The sequence below is a fragment of the Fistularia commersonii genome, chromosome 14, assembly GCF_037954325.1.
Source record: "Fistularia commersonii isolate RoL2024-O1a breed Wild chromosome 14, RoL_Fcom_v1.0, whole genome shotgun sequence".
NCBI classification, from domain to species: domain Eukaryota; kingdom Metazoa; phylum Chordata; class Actinopteri; order Syngnathiformes; family Fistulariidae; genus Fistularia; species Fistularia commersonii.
In genome coordinates, this window is record NC_141297.1 from 11,156,163 (window position 1) to 11,175,771 (window position 19,609).

A 19,609-nucleotide genomic window follows, 5' to 3' on the forward strand; every position below is an offset into this window, starting at 1 on the left:
CTTTAAGTTATCGCTCATCGTTTGCAGTGCCATAAAGTAAACCAAGTGCACGCTATGCCCCCAGCCTACACTCGTAGACTCAATGTGCAGTTTGTGGTGGTTGTTGTTCTGTGATTCGCCACTAGATGTCACCGTTGTCACAGTTTAATCTCGTGAGCCTGGCAGTGGATGAAACTTGCCCGGATCCATAATACACGAAAGGTCTCTCCCTGCCTGTCTTGTGTGCCTCTGTGCTGATAAGAGGACATTTCCGAACTGGGAGAACGTTATTTACCGTGCTAGACCCGCATGGTCAACCGCTGACCTTGCATTTTTCACAGCTTACAATAGAAAGGGTGCTGCCCATGGAGGTAGGAGACATCAGGGTGAGAGCAGGTAGAATCAGCGTGGCCTTGAAATCCTTCTGCAGGTGCAGGCGGTTTGTGCTGCGGCTATTCAGGTCGGCCTCCCTATAAAATGTCATTAAAGTGGATTACATTCATTTCTGATCCTCCCATTTGCACGTTAGCCCGCTTTCCCCTGTTCATCTGCACCCTGCAGATTTAGGACAGGTCCACTTTGTATTAACAGAGTATGTAAGCTCCGTCTGATCTTTGCTCTTTTCCGTGTCATTCATTGCAGAATGCATTACGCCACATTGGCCAAGGGGTTATCCGCCCGGTTGTATCAGCGTGATCGATGTGTGGAGAATGTGTTCAGTGGGAGGGGGTGGGGGGTTCTTGGAGACGGAGTAACTTTCACATGGTTCAGCTACAGGAAAAGCCCATTCTCGGGAAGTGGACGCATCATTACACCGCTCACTTGAAATGTCCACTTTACGTCCACCGTGAATTCCGCCTCTCCACGCTGGAGAATGATGCTGCGTTCGGATTGGGCCCAAGTGGTGTTAAAATCGGGCCTTTTTAACGTGCATATTAGGTGTGGTTTGGTGGTCCAAAAACAAGTGTGAATGCATCTTCTTTCCACGTTTACTCGCGCGGATTAAAATATCCCCCATAGTATTTAATGATGCGTAAAGCGCCGGGATCGTAACGGCAGCCACCGCGAGGCGCTGATGTTATCTGGGCGCGTCTTTGGATGAACCTGTGTGTGTGTGTGCGCTTGCGCGGGAGTGTGGAGAACCCGGAGTCTGCTTTTAGCGCAAGATTAGCCATATTCCTAGGATTTAGTCGCTCACGCCCCCCGCCCCCCTAAATCGGCTCCAACGCCTCCCCCTCTCTCTTTTTAACCCCCTGCGTTCGACCGCCGCGCACCATCGCCTTCATTCCCGCGACAGGGGACGTTAACTCTTAGTTGCGTGTACTTTTCGTCCGCCGCACCAGCCACATGGAGGACTACCACAAACCCGACCAGCAGACAGTGCAGGCGCTCAGGAACATCGCCGCCCGCCTCCGGATCAACTCCATCAAGGCGACCACCGCCGCGGGGAGCGGGTAAGGAGGGGGAGCTGCGGGGCGCACGGTTCTCCACCGTGAGCGAGACGAGCGGTCACGCAACGACACCTTATTGCCCGCGGGAGATTGTTCCTATTTAAGTAAAGAAAAAAAAATTAAAAGGAATTGCAGATGAGCAAAGCGAGACGGGAAATGGGTAAAAATAGAAAATATTATGTTCACATTTACTGCGTAAAAAGCGGCATCTGGCATTGTGCCGTGTGTGCAATTTACGCATCTCTGCACAGCGACGCGCTCAAAGATCGCATAGCTCCATCATTTATTTCCCTTTCATTTTCACTTTATCTATTTGTTCGTATGTTTGCAATCACTTTCTGCATTTGGATGGGATTTGCTTTTGTTGGCTTGGGATGCTCCCGAGTGTTTGGCTCTGCAGCAAAAAAAAAAAAAACCTCCGGCGTCCTAACGCTCCTTGATCCCTTATGCAACGGCGAGGAGGGGGGGTGAGCGCGGATCAGCTTGGTGCACAAACCCCACGCAGCCACCGTGGACGCGACGTTGTGCGTGTGAACAGGGAGACTGTATTTACACACGCTTCTGTGGTGCCGCTGCGCGCCGATGCAGTTCCCCGGGTCGGCCGCACTGAGCGGGACTTACGCAGAAAATGACACGACCAGTAAGACATTTCTAAAAATAAATTCCAACCGAATGAGCGAAATGAGAAATGAACGTGGACATTATATTTGGACGCGTACATCGCGGTTCGCTTATCTCGTTACCTTCACAGATGGATTTTCAATTTACCAAAGACGATAAAGATGATTCCAGTTATCCTACTGCGTTAAGACTACTAATAGGCTTAACAAATTAGTTAACTTGCATCGGATTTTCACTTTTTATAGACATGAATTAAAATGTCTGACATTTGAATCGCAAAGAAAATTCTAAGACTCTGGTTCTTTTTATGCAAAACCAGGGAGATGTATGAGCAAATTCCATATGAACGGATCTCAGGACTCATTCATTCTACAATCTCACATTGCTAATTAGTTATTTGATTGATTATTGTAATCTTTTACATCGACTTTCCTGGATTGTAGTTAGTTGCAAATTGCAGCTGTGGATTCCACTATGTTTAATTGATTTAATCATTTTGTTAAGGCCAGTGTTTTTGATTCATCCAGCAGATCAAGACGTTATCGTCCTCCACTTTTGCTCATGCTTTACTATTATGATCACATTTTGCATTTCAGGGCAGTAAAAGGGAAATGCCTTCACAGTGGAGGCCTGAGTGAGGCAGGCATGTAATTTCAGAGTACAGAGAAGAATAACAAGCGAGGCATGAAAACGCAAAATAACAGATGCATTGAATGGCATCCCTCTGCTTTGTGTGCATGTCTGTGAAAAAAAAAGAAAGAGACAGACTTCCACTGTATGTGAGCAGACTGTAAATGTGCCTACTGACTGTCTGACCTGACAAAGTCTGTCCGAATGACGTGCGATCAGCGATGCTTTACGTAATACTCCGACTCCAGATGGTCTCACACCAATTAACCCACAGGATTAAATTAGAAAAGAAAAAGAAACGGTAAACTGTCGCTCCTTTTATGAATGCCAGATGTTCTGTGTCACTCTTGCCTTCCCTCTATACATCCCTGTGCTCACAGTTTGCTCTGGATATGAATATAGACTCGAATTGAATCGGTAATACGAAATGTAAATCATTTGGTTTCAGGCACCCAACATCATGTTGCAGCGTGGCAGAAATTATGTCCGTGCTGTTCTTTCATACCATGAAGTACCGACCCGATGACCCCCGCAACCCCAACAATGACCGCTTTATCCTCTCAAAGGTAGAGACACGTCCACACATTAATTACAGTAAACAGCACATAAAAACACACATCTAAAACAAATTATATTTGTCATTATTATTATTATTATCATCATTATTATTAGGATGACACCGTAACAGCTCACTGATAGCCTTCATAGCTGCGGATAAATCCACTCCCAGATCATTAAAAGGGCATAACATTTAGATAGAGATATTTTAAAAATGTTTAAATTAGGAAGCTCAAATGCTTTAAATTGACTGCACAGAGACATAAGTGGACTGTGTGCTTTTATGATGTTTTTTAAAATTGAATTTGCTCTGCATCTGCAAGGTGTTCAGCTTGCTTGAGCCTAATTTACCATTCCCTCGCAGCATGTTTAAAAAGAGGGCTTCAGAAATGGCTGGAAACAAACATCAGTAACTTCAACCAACGTGATCTATTGCTGCAGTCAAATGTTTTATCTGCACTGCCAACACCGTTCATATTTATAACGTTTACACTACAATTATTATCAGTATATATCGAAATGCACTGCGGACAGCAAGGTAAACATTTCATTGTGCAGGGAAACAAGTTTACACACTGTACACATGCCAGTAAACACGATGAATCTTGAATCTATTTTCTTTGAGCCTCTCACCAATGTGTTGTCAGGGTCATGCAGCTCCAGTGCTGTATGCCGTGTGGGCAGAAACGGGCTACCTGAAGGAGAATGAGCTCCTCAACCTCCGCAAGGTCGATTCCATCCTGGAGGGACACCCTGTGCCGGTGAGGTTTCTTTACACCTGGGAAATCAAAGAATCTTATTCATAACCATATCAAACATTTGTTTTTCTTTTTTGATTTTGTTTGATGCATTTAAAAAAAAAAAACTCAGAAAGCGACATCAAATTCGTATATTGAAAACCATTTTTTTTTGCTCTGTATCTATATGTATCAGACAACATCCTCCAATAATTTGCCAAATGGTCAATTGGATAAAGCCATACCGAAACTTGAGATTTGCAGTTTTTCAGGACCCTATCTAAACAGCACTTCTTAAACTATAATTCACACGGATCTGTAAACATATCAGGCAAATATCAACACAAATACTTTCGATGAGGCTTTAATTACTCCAGAACTAGAACTGGATTTTTGAAGCTAACAAAGTTATGAACATTTGAGGGGAAATGTTTAGATATTCTATATATATTAACTTAATCATTACTTTCTGTAAAATGTACCAAAAGTATCATAAAGTACTAACACTTGAAGTTTCCCCAAGTATTGTTGCACCAAATTTTTGACTACACTGAAATTGCCCAGCAATTAAAAAAAAAAAAGTTTTTTAAGGCAAGGTCATTTGAACACAAAAAACATAAAATAGTCTGTAACAACGGCATGATTTCAACATCAGAGAGACACCAAGCATTATGTTTTAAGGGAGAATAGGAATCAGATTGGATCCGGTTAACATAAAAACTAGATGTTAAAAATAACAAAATATAGATATCAAAATGTGAGGGATGTTTTGGTCAGTCAAACAAAATTTTTACATCATTAACCAAGGTCTACTGTATGCGCATACCAATATATCTGTGAAAGGACAATATCGGCTGATAGAATCAGCTGGCTGATGTAGAAGTCAGACACTATTCAGAATATGCTCACAATTTGCACATTATGTACATCTCCAGACACAAACACTCCTTCACTGAATGAAGCAGGAGATGGAGTGACACAAGTGTTGCTGTGTGAAAACATGACGTGTCCTCAGCTGTGGACATTAACAACCTCTTGTTCCTGGGGTAGCACGCTGGTTGCCGTTGCAAACAAATCACTGAATTTTGTTAAACAGTCAAAACAAAAATTGTTATTTGTATTTTCATCCTGCAATCTACTGATAGAGGGCTTTTGTGTGTATCTGTGTGTGTGGTCCTGCATACATGTAAACAGAAGCAGCAGTTTGTGGATGTTGCCACAGGATCTCTGGGTCAAGGTCTGGGAGCTGCGTGTGGAATGGCTTACACTGGAAAATACTTTGACAAAGCCAGGTAACTAACACAAAAACACATACGCTGAGTAAACATAAACTACCTGATATACTGATGTAAGCAGTGATCCTTGCAGTGCGCGCACGTGCACACACACACACACACACACACACACACACACACACACACACACACACACACACACACACACACACACACACACACACACACGGTTCCAGTAGCCCATATAGCATTAGTGCATGCTGAGATAGACTATCTGAGAGCACACAACAGTCAGTGTGCATTGCAGAGAACAGTGCTGGCAGGTGACATTTCCGAGTTTTGGAACAAATCCTCAATGACAGTTTTATCTGATAATAGGAGAGAAAATGCTGCCCTGATCACCAATCCGGGATCAGAGTGGTTAAGGAAAGTAGCGGTTGAGACTATTGTCTTTTTTTCATACATTTTACACATGGACAATTGCATAAGATATAAACCCATCTGATCTGATTAATTAATGAACTGATCAAAACATTAAATATAGAACCATGCTTGGTTTTATTTTGAAACCTGCACCTGTCTCAGCATTTATGAAATATACTTACAAATGTTATTATACATTTAGAATTTCGTTGTTTTTGATGTGGGTTTTTCATCTCCTCTTCATTGGAGGCTGCTAAATTTAATCAAAAATGAGTTTTATCATGGTTGACTTTGTAATCTCAACAAATATGGTACTGTTATATAAAATTGTACTGGGAAGGTTATATCAGAGTAGACGACTAGAGGCTTAGTACAGCTGAATGTTAATACTTGTGTTTATACTGATTTATGGGAAGGCATTTTCTTTAAAAATCACAAGACAAGTGCCATCCAGTCCAACTCTATTTGAATGAGAAGCTAACATCTCTGTGTCTGACAACAAAAATATACAGATATATACAAACGTATATGTATTTATGTATGTATGTATAAATATGGGCCACCAACACCACGATGATAGATAGATGAAAGAGTGGAAATATGTTTTTCATACTTTTGTGGGGAACTGTCCATCATCTTAAAGGCTTCAAATGTAGCAATAATTCAAACCCGGTGTTTTATAACAAATCAACTCCTACTGGGATGGACATTGCTTTGACGAATCGTGACATGTATCTCCTTTGTTCTAAGTGAACAAAACATGCTTACCCCACATGTCGGGAGCAATAAAACGTGCAAACATTTCAGCTGAGCTCTGAATCTGAGGGCTACAAATTGGTGCATTTTGGTAAAAAGTGGTCATAGCATTTGAATCAGTATTTTTTTGGGGACACACACACACACACACACACCATGCTTGCAGTTAAAACTAGCTGCCCTTAATTTACTCTCTCTTTCTCTCTCTCTCTCTCTACATTCAGTATGCACTCAATTGTTTTCCGCTCTAATAATCACACATGCGAGAGCCCAACCCCTCCCCTCCATCTCTCCTTCTGCTTCACTCTCTCCCATCACCTCTGCACTGAAAAAAAAAATCCCTTTTGGCGCATCATATACAGTGGCATCTTTTAGAGCGGCGTCATTGATAATACTGTATGTGTCAGGCATGTCTGCCAATTTTACGTGTATGTGCATGCATACATTCCCCCCATGCTTACAGCAGCTTGTCAAGTTAATTTGATGCAACATAACGGCTACAAAGTCTTAGAAGGCTGCATCACTGACTGTGGGAAATGCTAATTAAAACTGCTGAATGGCAGCTTTACTAGCCCTTCCCACACGCATATGTATAGCCTACTCTACCGGGTAAAATGGAACGGCAAGCATGAAATTCTGTTGGATCTTAAAGATGATGTAGGTGTCTCAGGGTGTGGTTTCCATTTAAAAAAAATGCATGAATGAACCTGTCAAATGCAGTTTGCCATGAGGCCGAGATGGCGACAGTGTTCTCTGCCTCCTGATTTTACAGCTTTGGTTCAATTCTTCTCAGTGGTGAATGTCTGTAATATGAAATTGTCAGATGAATTACATATTGGTATCAGTTGTGTGTGTATGTGTATCAGTGTGTGTGGGTTTCCCCGCTCGACAGTGATGCGCTATATCTGTGGAGTTGTATCTCGATGACCTCAGCTCTTAATCTCACCTTGCATGGAAGAGTAACACATCTATCACACATATTTGAATATATTAAGAGATAAATGTGTTAGAAAATAATGATGTACCAGGTGTTTGTACAGATATACAATATTTGCTAACATGACAAAGGTTACTTTAAGTAAAATTTAGTTTTATGCAATTGCGATGATCCATTATCTTAAGAGCAAGATAAAGGTATCGTAAATGATGATTTGACAAATGAATGAGTGAGAAATGTTTGCTTTTGTTGTGTTATTATTCAAGTAGTGGCATTGGATTGCAAGAATTATTTGAAAAAGGAAAGCAAACATGAAGATTGGGATTTTATAGATTACAGTTGATCATGGAATGAACATATCAGTTCAGATCAATGGGGCATTGCAGACTTGAGTCCAGAGTGTTATTTTTATCTGATGACAGGGAGTCGAGTTCTAACAACGAGAACATGTAAACTGATTTCTGTAAACGAAGTGCACCCTCTAGTCATAAAACACACACACACACACACACACACCCCACTGGTGTTTCACACATCCTGTCACTTACGACGTCATTTCCAAAGGGACAGAGATGTTCTAATTTCTAAATACTGTACTGTATCATCGCATCTATGCTGCAAAAAGATTTTTTTATTTTCTGCAGCAGCCAGATGATCCTACATTTTTTTTTTTGTCTTGCCTTCAAGGTTTTTTTTTAATACCCCAATTTCCTCTGCCAAAATGTTCAAAATTGTAGACATGAAACATTACTCCTCGACTGCATGGTTATCAGTTAGTAAAGCTAAAAAAAAAAAAAAAAGATCCGCACAAAATGATGTAATTGTGGAAACCAGCCTTTCAGGTTTCCATGTGAGTATAACGAGTGTGACTGCTCCCTTCCTCTCCAGTCTCAATTGTCTCCCTTTCTCCATCTCTACCTCTTTGAAATTCCTTACCGCTCTTGTCTTCCTTCTCTATTTTCATTCTGCACTGTTTGTTTTATACTTGCGTTCAGGGTTGGAATGCGTGCTGTAATGCGCCGTGTCTCGGCAGATCTTCCAGCTTTAATGAGAATGTGTCTATTTGACTGGAAAGCTGTCAGAAGTGGTTACACCGCGGGAGCAACGAGTGAGAGTGATCAGAGAGCGGTGGGAGGGGGCAGGGGGGCCGGAGTGTGTCTTTGTGTGTGTCTAGGTGTGAGGGTCAGTTGTCACAGTGGACAGCGCTGGAGGGAATCAGAGGAAGCATGGATGCGCTCAGGGGAATATGAAACACACTTATGTCTGAGCTCGGGATGATCTAACATCTACATCTCTTTGCAGTTACCGGGTGTTCTGCCTCCTGGGTGATGGAGAGCTGTCCGAGGGCTCTGTTTGGGAGGCCATGTCCTTTGCCTCCTTCTACCAGCTGGACAACCTGGTGGCCATTTTGGACATCAACCGCCTCGGTCAAAGTGATCCAACTCCTCTCCAACACCATGTCGAAAAATATCAGCGGCGCTGTGAGGCCTTTGGGTAAGGAGGGGGGGGGGGGTGTTGGAGGGTGGATGTAGAAGGATTTTTAGAGTTAGCTTCTTGAATCTTTATCATAGATTATCGAAAAAATGACCTCAGCAAGCGCTAAAGACCTCAACCTCAGATGTGACCTGGAAAAAAATAAATCCTGAAAGTCAGCACCACACTCAAAAGAAAAATCTGCAAAACTTGCAAAGAATAAAAAAAAAAAAAAAAAAAAAAAAATTCAATTAAGAAATTGCTTGAAACACAATGTGATGATCTGCGAATGAAATGTATTGGCTCAAAATCACCTAAGATGTGTATGAAAAGCTGCAAAAAAAATCTTTGGTCCTCACAAACAATACCTCACAAACTGCTTAACGACATTGTGTGTGTATGCATGAGTGCATACGTGCGTGCCTGCGTGTGTGTGTGTGCATGCAAGTGCTGGTTGGGGGAGGAAGGGGGGTAATCCATACCTGAAAATAGATGGCTAAGACGGTGCTGTGCAGCAGGGGCTTTTTAACAATCTCAACAAAACAGAGATGCCAAGATAACAAATCCTTAGCAGAAAAAAAGAAAATACACTTTTAGGAACACTTTATTTCAATTTCAGGTTTTACTTGCAAGAACAGAAAAGTTTAGTGTCTTAGATTTTGTATCTATTTAATTTCTTCGTCAGATATAAACATCTGGTCTTAAAATAATTTGAACATTGTAGAATTAGTTATTGAAAGAGAACAGGTTTGATGAAATAGCCAATGGTCAACTTTTTGCCTTTTCACCTCCTAGAGTATAAATTAGATTAACAAAATTGATATTAACAAAAGAAGATATACAGTATGTGTGAGCTGCAGGCCTTACTTATTTCAGACACAGTTTAGCAATGAAGAGCTTTGTAAAATAGAGTCTGAAATAACTTATTAGTCCTACAAGTTTTAAAAGATGCAACAATATTACTGTTTTTATCACTGTATGTCAAATACGCAAGGTAAGTTATGAGATAAACTAAGAACAATACAAAGGATTGTTGGGGGGATCATGATTTCCTCAAATAAAAAATAAAACCCTTTTGGGGGACCAGAACTCACCTGTGGATTGGATTGATGTTGAATCCTTTGTGTTCTTACAGTTGGCATGCCATCATCGTGGACGGCCATAGTGTAGAAGAGTTGTGTAAGGTCCTGAGTCAACCGCGCCATCAGCCACTAGCCATCATTGCGAAGACAATCAAGGGCAAGGGTATCCCAGGTAACTATCACCCACACAAAGTTGTTCAAATGAGGTTAAAGATCTGATGAAAGAAAAGATTTTGAGAGGAGTTGTCACATGAGTTGAACCCCGATGTTGTACCGTATTGTTCATGTAAATCGACATACATTTATCGCCGTGCTTTAAATTCGGAAGACAAAATACCACAGAGGAAATTCTTTGAGTGACATATGAAAGGAGAAAGAGTGACTTCAGAGCTGTGTTATAATCAGAATATTTTATTGATCCTGGAGGGAAATGCGTAATACTGACATTCTGGCCTGCTGCAGTGCCTTGTTTGTAGATGATGACTTGGTAAATGGTGGCAGCTGCCTGGGAACAATAGCTATGTCCGAAGTTTTCTCAGTTGTACTGGAGGCCCACCGTCACTCCGGTGGGGCCTTCCCTCGCTGTAATCCCAGGCGACGCTTTAATGCTTTAGCTGCTGGTGCTTGCTAATCCCTGAGAATGTGTAGGATACACTCTGGGCAACACCCCATTATGCTCATGCTATGACAACTGTAAAGGGGATTGTGTGTAATTGTGTTTCAGTGTGAGGGTAAACGTGTAGAGTTGTTATAACAACTAGATGTGCGTGTGGAGTAGGAATATGTCTCTGCATGTCTGGTCAGGTGATTCTAACCTCTGACCCATGAACTTTTCAATTGTGATCCAGTGAGGTAGAAGATTGCCAGCTAGTTTTACCATATTTTCAGCACAGGTTTGCTCTATATACTGTGCACATTGTTTTATAGAGTAGCAGGTTACAGTATTGAACATCTGACACTCAGTATCAATCATGGTCAGTTAATTTAGTTGATACTTTCTTTTTGATACGGGTACTCAATAAATCATCTCTCAAACAACACGTCATTGTAATTTAACATTGATCAAGCATTTGACCTGAATATGTTTTTGTACTGTATTAGTATTTTTCTGTCACTAGGAGATTTTTGTAAGGCTCATATAACATGACTGTATTAGATCCCTACACAATCCATCAAACAGACCTACAAATAGTCAGTGCCCCCTCACAGCCTTTTTAAGGGTATGGTGCAGTAAATTGGATAGATTCAAGATGAAAAAGTGAAGGCAGATTCCACAAACAGCAGTGATTTGCAGCAGCGACAAAAGAGTAGATGGAATGACTAAAAAAGCATCAAAAACATACACCAGAAGAAACTATACAGACATTTGAAGAAGGCTCATCACTATTGTGTAGGCAATCTCACGACATAGACAAACCTGAAATCACTTTTTCACTTATGAATGTGTGTTTGTGTATCATTCAGCCGCAGAGGATAAGATGGGCTGGCATGGTAAATGTCTTCCTAAAGACATGGCTGAGAATGTCGTGAAGGACCTGCAAAGCCGCATCATAAGTTGCAACAAGCGTCTCTATCCCTCTCCGCCCAATGAGGATGTGTCACCTGTTAGTCTGCGCAACATCCGCATGCCAAGCGCTCCAAGCTACAAACCTGGAGACAAGGTTGGATTTGTTGCAGCGGGAACAAAAAAAAAAGATATTTGGCTTTTCTAGGGTGCATGATATGCCTGTATTTTTGCTGCCGTTAATATTCTGTCCCTCTGAAACCAGATTGCTACGAGGAAGGCTTACGGCATGGCCCTGGCCAAGCTGGGCCGTTACAATGAGCATGTCGTGGCTCTGGATGGAGACACCAAGAACTCCACCTTTTCGGAACTCTTTAAAAATGAACACCCAAACCGCTTTGTTGAGTGTTACATTGCAGAGCAGAACATGGTAAACTCACTCTACTGTCTCATCTATATTTATATATATATTCCATATATTCTGACAGTGAGATCAACAGCAATGTCACCTATCCAGATTTTATTCTTATGTGTACAGATTATGATTTAGAAGATTGTCACTGAAACATTATAACCACTATATATATGTAGTTGTTCAATGAAAGTAGCCCTTAAACCAGACCAGCAATGTACTTTTTTATTAGTCGTTTGATGTGGCAGTGAATAATAAAGTCTCAAACAGGGATCTCACACTAGAAGGACCTAAAATTGGTTCTGAAAAATTGATAAAACACCAAAAGTTGAACAATAATTTATCTCACGATAAGAAAAACGACGAACCCTTAGAATTAACAGAAACAGTATGGTATGAAAAATGTGTGAAAATAAGAGAATCTGATTATTACTATGAGCTAACAAAAAGGAAATGGGAGAGATTACCAGGGAATTAAAATGACAAGAAAAGTCCCTAAAATAATCTCTAGAAAGATGTTGGAAGCCTGATTTATGTTCTTAGTCTGCAAAAAAGACTCATCTATGTAAATCTGCAGCAAAGTCAATATTTCCCCACTGTTGATCTAATTTCCCAGTGAGTACTCAAATGCTGCCTCTTTAGGTTGTCATATTGTCTTGTTATTGATCCCACACAAGCCATCGATCTCAATTCTCTCCATGTCTCATTATCCCTCCTCTATTTCAGGTGAGCGTGGCCATAGGATGTGCAGTACGGGATCGTAACGTGGTGTTTGCCAGTACCTTTGCCACTTTCTTTTCCCGCGCCTTCGACCAGCTGCGCATGGCCGCGATATCCGAGAGTAACATCAACCTCTGCGGCTCCCACTCTGGCATCTCCATCGGTCAGACAATCACAAACACATTCAGTTATTTGTTGGTCGCTTGTTCTTGGTGAACTAATGTAACGTGAGGTGTCATTTGACGGCGGGTTAAACCTCTCCTAGGTGGTACTGCCTTTTATTTTCCCTGAATCCTAAACTTTTTTCCCTTCATCTTCTCACCTTCTCTGGGCCGTCCGTCTCCCTGTCCTGGTATCAGCACCCCCCTGACCCCACCCCCTACCTGCCCCTTCGCTCCGTCCCTCTCTGTTTCTGAGTCATGGAGGTGATGACAGGGCGGCCTTATTCTTTCACCACCTCCTCTTCCTCCTTCCCTTTCACCTTCTCCTCCACCTCCTAAGGTACACTGCATGCCACGTTTGCAGCCTGAATGCATGCCAGTCTGCTAGAATTATTCACAACTGCAGCAAGCATAGGATTTACTCTTGCCGGTGTTTGTGTGCATAGGAGAGGATGGACCCTCTCAGATGGGCCTGGAGGACTTGGCCATGTTTAGGTCCATTCCCACGGCAACAATCTTCTATCCGAGCGACGGCGTCTCAACCGAGAAGGCCGTAGAGCTTGCCGCCAACACGAAGGTACTCAGTCCCGTGTGATCGGAGACTAAATACAATTTTATCATGAATTATAAGGTTAATTGTTTGTGACACATTGGATATTTCTGTTTTTCCAGGGGTTGTGTTTCATCCGAACAAGCCGCCCAGAGAACAACAACATCTATAACAGCAATGAGGACTTTCATGTCGGACAGGCTAAGGTTTGTAGCAGGTTTCGACATTTATTCGTAGATAAATAAAAGCTCCAGCATCATTTTGTTTTAGAGACATTTAACACATCATCCCCTTTTTAGGTTATATGCTCTTTTATCCCACATTAAAGAAAAACCAACGTGGACCCACGCATGAATATATTTGCGCTTTATAGGTCGTGTACAAAACCAACGATGACCACGTGACTGTGATCGGAGCTGGCGTGACCCTCCACGAGGCTCTGGCTGCTGCTGAGCAACTGAAGAAAGGTATCAGGAAGAAAGACAACAAAGGATTTCATTCCACTTTGTGCCACCCTTGTCGTTTAATATCTGTGGAAATGTGTCCTAGGACGCAGGGAAATAACCCCGACCTTTCACTTTTATCCACAGAGAGAATCAACATCCGTGTAATCGATCCGTTCACCATCAAACCGCTGGACTCTAAGACCATCATTGAGAATGCCCGGGCCACCAGGGGACGCATTATCACAGTGGAGGATCACTACTATGAGGGTAAGGGTTTAAAAGCATACATTTAATTGGAGAGTGCTTGTTTAATATGCCATTATATAGTCTTTTAAATCCAATCAATAAAGGTCTTCAAATAAAACACTCAATTAAAATGATACATTAATAAGCAAAACGATTACACTTAATGGATGTGACCGATATAGAAGCATAGATTTTTATATGAACTACTTCGAAAGACGTTCCACTGAATGCTAGCAATAGTCATACTGACCTAAAAATCAGGATATGACATTAGCGGGCAAGGAGATTAATTTTACATCTGCCTGTGTATTTGTGTAGTTTGTGTCATGAATAAATAGTCCCCAAGCAGCAGAGGACAAAGGTCTGTATCAAAGAGATATCTAGATAAAGCAGGACTCTGTGCAGTAGAGCAGAGGAGAAGAAGGATGAATTATGTATACAATGTATGCAGAAGAGACGTGTAAGGAAGGTCGGTTGTGTGTGTGTGTGTGAAGAGAAAGATGGACAATAAAGAAACTGTATAATGAAGAATATAAAGAGGGGGAGGGGTGAGGAGGAGCTGAGAGATCATGTCAGTGTTTCTTAATTTCAGCCTGGCCTTTGGGCCCTCACTGACCTACTTACAATACCAGAATCACAAAAACAAGTGTCCAGAATGCTTTGCTCCCTTTCTCTTTGTTTGTGCTGTTGTGTATATATTTAGCTTCCTATCCTTTTAACTGTGTGTTTGCAGACGCAAGCAAAAAAAAAACAACAAAAAAACTAATGCTTGGCCTTCAGCATCGCAGTCCACAAAAACACTTCAAGACAAATCTGTGTGAGACATATGGTAAAGTCACAGTGTAACAACTTGGTGCAGGATCTCACATATCCTGGAAAACCTAAAACAGTAAAATAACATATAGGTGCCCTCTTCTTGGGCGTTCTGCAGTAAGAAGGTTAAATCTATCTCCCAACTCATAAGCTTTGCATGATAGAATGTAATTTAGAGCCTTAACAAATTCCAACATATCCAAAATGCCCTAACATACACATTACAACTTCTGCATTTAACATATGAAATAATCAGAAATTATAACATTGGACAAATACATAGCCAGAACTAGCTTACTGAGCAAACACAGGGTGCCGTCATTAAACACAGAACCTCAGTCAGTAGAGAGTTAGCTCGTGCAAAAAATAAGCTTCCTGCTTTTTCACACTAAATGGTGAATCAATTTGTTTTATAAAGCGTGTTTTCTGAACACGTGTCAGGTCTAATCAACTGAATCCCATCAGTGGACTGGGTGTTAAATAATGATGCCCAAATGGGTATATTTTCTTGTAGGTACATTCTTATTGAATACAATACTGAATACTGTGTCACAATCATGAACTAAGCTCTTAATCAAATCATTTTGATATAAATGACAAGTGCAAGGGGGGGGGGGCATTTCAATTAACTCTGAGATTAAAATATAATGTGTTATGCGACTCTAAATTGTTTCTGAATGAGTCGGGTTTATAGACATTCGGAATGTTATTTGGTTTTTCATTTAGTAAAATCAAGATACTGTGATTGCCCGGAGAAAAGCTTGCAGAAGAGCGTCTAATCCAAGATGAAACTCACCAGACAGTATCTCACATTTCAGCATTAGGGTGCTACAAACTCAGAAACAGTAGTTTTAAAAAATCTTCTCAAGAAAATAAAAGGCTGTCCTTTGGTCAATACGACCTATAGCCGTAGTATTTTAGTAGTTCTGTTGGTTTGTTGACTGACAAAAAAAACGTAGGATTGCTTGAACTTTTTTGCATACTTTTTCGTCACATGATAGAATAAGTATGTGACTGCTCAGAAAACTGGTTTTAAAAATAAATTCCTGAAACTGCCATGTCCTAGTCTCCAGCAACCTCGGACAGACAGTGCTTGAGTGTAGAAAATCTTTCACAATATACGAGTAATTATTTTCAAATTTCTGATCCTTCATGTTCACTTGGTCATCCAGGTGGCAGTTTGGAGAAAGAAAAAACAAACAAAACGCTGTTTGGGGGGGGGGGGGGGGGTGAAACAGAAGAAAGTAAGAATATAAAGGGAGGGCGTTGTTGATCTTGTCAGTCTGTATTAGAGGACCAAGGAGCGAAGTCACTCATAAAAGTGTGATAGATTAAATTTGACAGAGGGGTGGAATATGAAGGGAAAGGACTAGCGGATCTATGGAAAATAAATAATGGGCTTAATTCAAATGGAAAGGTCTGTAATTTATGTATATAACCTATAAATCAACCATTGTGTAATTGATGTGTACATTGGATGTTTTAATATCAAAAACTGAACATGTGAACTCCCATAATTCACTTGAATTTTTATCAAGAAATACCTGGAGATTTTTTTAAAAAAAAGGGTGCAAGACTTGCCTGCCCCCCCCAAAAAAATAATCAAAAGAATATACTCACAAGTTTTAGAATGAGCAAGAAGTTACCTTGAAATTTTGGTTGATTATGCAATTATAAGAAAATGGGGGCCACAAGAAATTTTTTTTTTTGGTTATTTTACTTACATATTCAAAAGGTGAGTTCAGTGATCAGATTATATTAGATATTTTCATAAGTGTTCAAAAAAGGAATGAGACAAATCCGGAAATGTGTTTTTTCATAATCAAACCAATAGAGAGAAAATGGACATTTTCACCTTAAGACATTAACAATCAATATTTTGTCGTATCATGTTGTCTTATAATCCTGACTTGTCCCTGTCATGGTATTTACCAGGTGGTCTTGGTGAGGCAGTGTGTTCAGCCGTCGTGAACGAAACTGGTTTCACCGTCCACCGCCTGGCTGTCTCCCAGCTTCCTCGCAGTGGCAAGCCACACGAGCTGCTCCAGGTCTTTGGTATTGATCGTGATGCCATCGCTCAGGCGGTCCGCAAGGTGCTCAGTGGCTCCGCCAACGCCAAGTAAGAATGCTGCGGCAGGGACATGGTGAGGGTTAATTTGGTATCTCCGTGGAGACAAACAAAGCAACACGAGAGGGGGTTGAACTTCTCGCCCACTTGTGTTCTACGTCCCCATAAAACAACTTGAGAATTTGTATGATTTTTTTTTTTTTCTTGGGTTTTAACTGTTTTAGATGTGATTGATTCCCCCCACTCCCAGGTCATTTTGTGAGTTCAGTAAACAAGACCTCCTCCCCTTCACCTCCTCCCCCCGCCACACACACACACACACACACTACTCCACCCAAACCTCTCCCTTCCTTCCCAAGAAAGTACTGGTACTGATGTAGTGTTTTGATAAAAGCAGAGGGCATGGTTTGGAGTAAAATCTTCTTCCTGTCATTTGTATGGAACCTCTCTGATGTCTTCAGCGCAGCATCACATGCAACCGCATCCGCTGCAACGGTCAATCAAACGTCAACCTCACTGGAGTCAATAGATTGGGAAAAACTCTGGTTTGGTCAATTTTCAAGCACTGACTGCTTTTAATGGCTTTAACCCCGACCCGGATGGGACATTCACACCAATAAAGGGATGGTTTCTTCACAACACATGTGTCTGTGATTTTCTTGGCAGGCTTAAAAGAAAGTGTTTTTTTTTTTTTTTCTTTTTACAACTACATTCTCACACCCTGAAACAAATTATTTTTCAACTTGTACACCGGTTAATGGGTTTTAATTAAAGGATGATAGCTTTACTTCTTATCACTGTCATCTGTGTAAGCCTAGACAAATGACATTGTTGTTGCTGTGGTGGCCTCAAATCCTTAATCCTGTCTTTTTCAGTAAGCACTGCCACAATAACCACCATGTCATAAAATTAATCTGTTCAAAAAATGTGATGCCATAATCAAGTTTATCAAATACATGAGCAAATATCTTTACATACTTATCAGAATCTATATGCTTGTCACATTAAATTAGTGTTAGCACATGTAGGTACAGTAGCATACTGACATCAGCATGGCTTCAGAGAGACATGACGACAGCAGTCAGGAGCAGCAAGCTTCCCCTGGTGATCCACAGCAGGTGATGTGGAAATGGAGGGAAAATAAATAAAAAAGATATAGAATAAAACAGAAAAAACTCAGATGCCTGAATTCCGTTTGAGGTGATCGCAGCTTCTTTGGCAATGTCAGGAACTGCAGAGCGCAGCAGGGCCATCATTAATAAGATGGGCTGCAGCTGCTGGTACCGGGCAGATAAATGGGCTTGATGATGCACAGCTGTCAGTGTGTTACAGAAAAATATATATGGTGGGTGTGAGGGAAAACAATATATTCTATATATCATATTCTATGCAAAATTTTTATCAGATATTTCATCCTTAATAACTACAGTTGCTTTTTTTTTCATTTTTAAAGATTTTGACTTTTTATTTGATCCTTTTGCTTATGTTCAGATTGTTTCTTGTTTTTCATTTTCCTATTTTAACAATTTCAAACTACACCTGTGACAGAGCAAAAAATAACCTATAAGACACATGAAAGTTGTAACTGCGCATCATTAAACTTATTGTCCACCAACAAAATGTTTTGTCAGAGGAAACATATAATATGCTTTTTACATTTACACACTGAATAGACTATGTCATGCAATGAATTATGACACCCCCCCCCCACTTTGAGACCCCAACTTATTGTGGTGGAGGGGTTTGTGTGTCCCAACAATCCAGGGAGCTCAGTTGCCCCTGGTCAGGTCACCCAAGGCAAGCAGGTCCTCGATGAGAGAGCAGGCAAAGTGCGATTTTGATGCCTTATGAAGAATAACAACTGTGAACCTAGTTTTCCCTCGCTTGGGCGCAGGTCGCTTGGACCCCCACGCGGAGTCAGTCATGAAGATGGGGCTCAATGGCGAGTGCCTGGTGGCTGGGCCAGCACTCACTGGGCCCGGCCAGGCACAGACAAAAGCTTGGGGATGGGAAGAGTTCATTGACGCCACGGCGAACGACTTCCAGACAACCTTGAGGAGATTCTGGTCCACCATCTCTTTAGGAGAAGGAAGCAGTGTACTGTATGTACTGTTGATGGGGTTCTGCTGACTTTGGCTTGAGACATGGTGCAAGTAGAGAGAACATCTCAAAGACCTCTTTAATCCCACCAGCATGCCTTCCAATAAGGAAGCAGAATGTTGTGACCCGGGGTGGGCTGCCAAGGTAGTTGTAAAGCTCCTCGGTGGCAGGGACCCAGAGGTAAATGAGAGCCATCCTGATGTCATGAACACTGGATGTTATGGAGCTGTCTTGGATGACACCCTTCTGCAACATCGCTTGGAAGTTAGGGATTGACGGACCAGGCTGGCGGTCCATCTCTTTAAAAAGGGAGAGCGGAGAATGTGTTCCAACTACAGGGGACTGCACTCCTCAGCCTCTCTGGTAAGGTGTATTTAGAGGTTCTAGAGAGGAGGGTCCATCCTATATTCTTGTCGAAATCTTCTTGTCTTAGCAACTGGACTCGATCTTCTTCGCTTGAAGACGTTTCACCCCTCAACCAAAAGGCGTCTTCACTTCCAATGACCTTTGGGGAGTTTCGGAATATAACATAATATAACACAATAGGTCATGAGAACTGAAGAAGCCTCTCGGATGAGACGTCTGACGTCTTCAAATGAAGAAACTCAAGTCCGGTTGCCAAGACAAGAAGAGTTTGACAAGAATTCACCATGACCTGGATGAACGACAACCTCCACAGACATGGCCATCCTATAGGTAAACCTTGG

General features: G+C 41.5%; 1 protein-coding gene across 1 annotated transcript; it reads left to right on the forward strand.

Annotated features, from left to right (window-relative positions):
- Nucleotides 1-1,097: 1,097 nt before the first annotated feature.
- Nucleotides 1,098-17,435, forward strand: LOC147227265 (transketolase-like). The gene is made up of 14 exons (XM_086159684.1): nt 1,098-1,433; nt 3,130-3,247; nt 3,887-4,000; nt 5,171-5,268; nt 8,630-8,821; nt 9,936-10,054; nt 11,347-11,543; nt 11,652-11,816; nt 12,525-12,681; nt 13,126-13,256; nt 13,352-13,435; nt 13,603-13,696; nt 13,820-13,942; nt 16,670-17,435. The coding sequence occupies exons 1-14, from the start codon at nt 1,327-1,329 to the stop codon at nt 16,855-16,857; spliced, it is 1,887 nt and encodes a 628-aa protein (XP_086015810.1). The 5' UTR covers nt 1,098-1,326; the 3' UTR covers nt 16,858-17,435.
- Nucleotides 17,436-19,609: the final 2,174 nt, after the last annotated feature.

Excerpts from the sequence above, each read along its gene's own strand:
- LOC147227265 (XM_086159684.1), top strand. The coding sequence starts at position 1,327 with ATGGAGGACTACCACAAACCCGACCAGCAGACAGTGCAGGCGCTCAGG. Across the intron at positions 8,822-9,935 it reads CGGCGCTGTGAGGCCTTTGG|TTGGCATGCCATCATCGTGG; the intron begins GTAAGGAGGGGG and ends GTGTTCTTACAG. Across the intron at positions 13,436-13,602 it reads TTCATGTCGGACAGGCTAAG|GTCGTGTACAAAACCAACGA; the intron begins GTTTGTAGCAGG and ends TGCGCTTTATAG.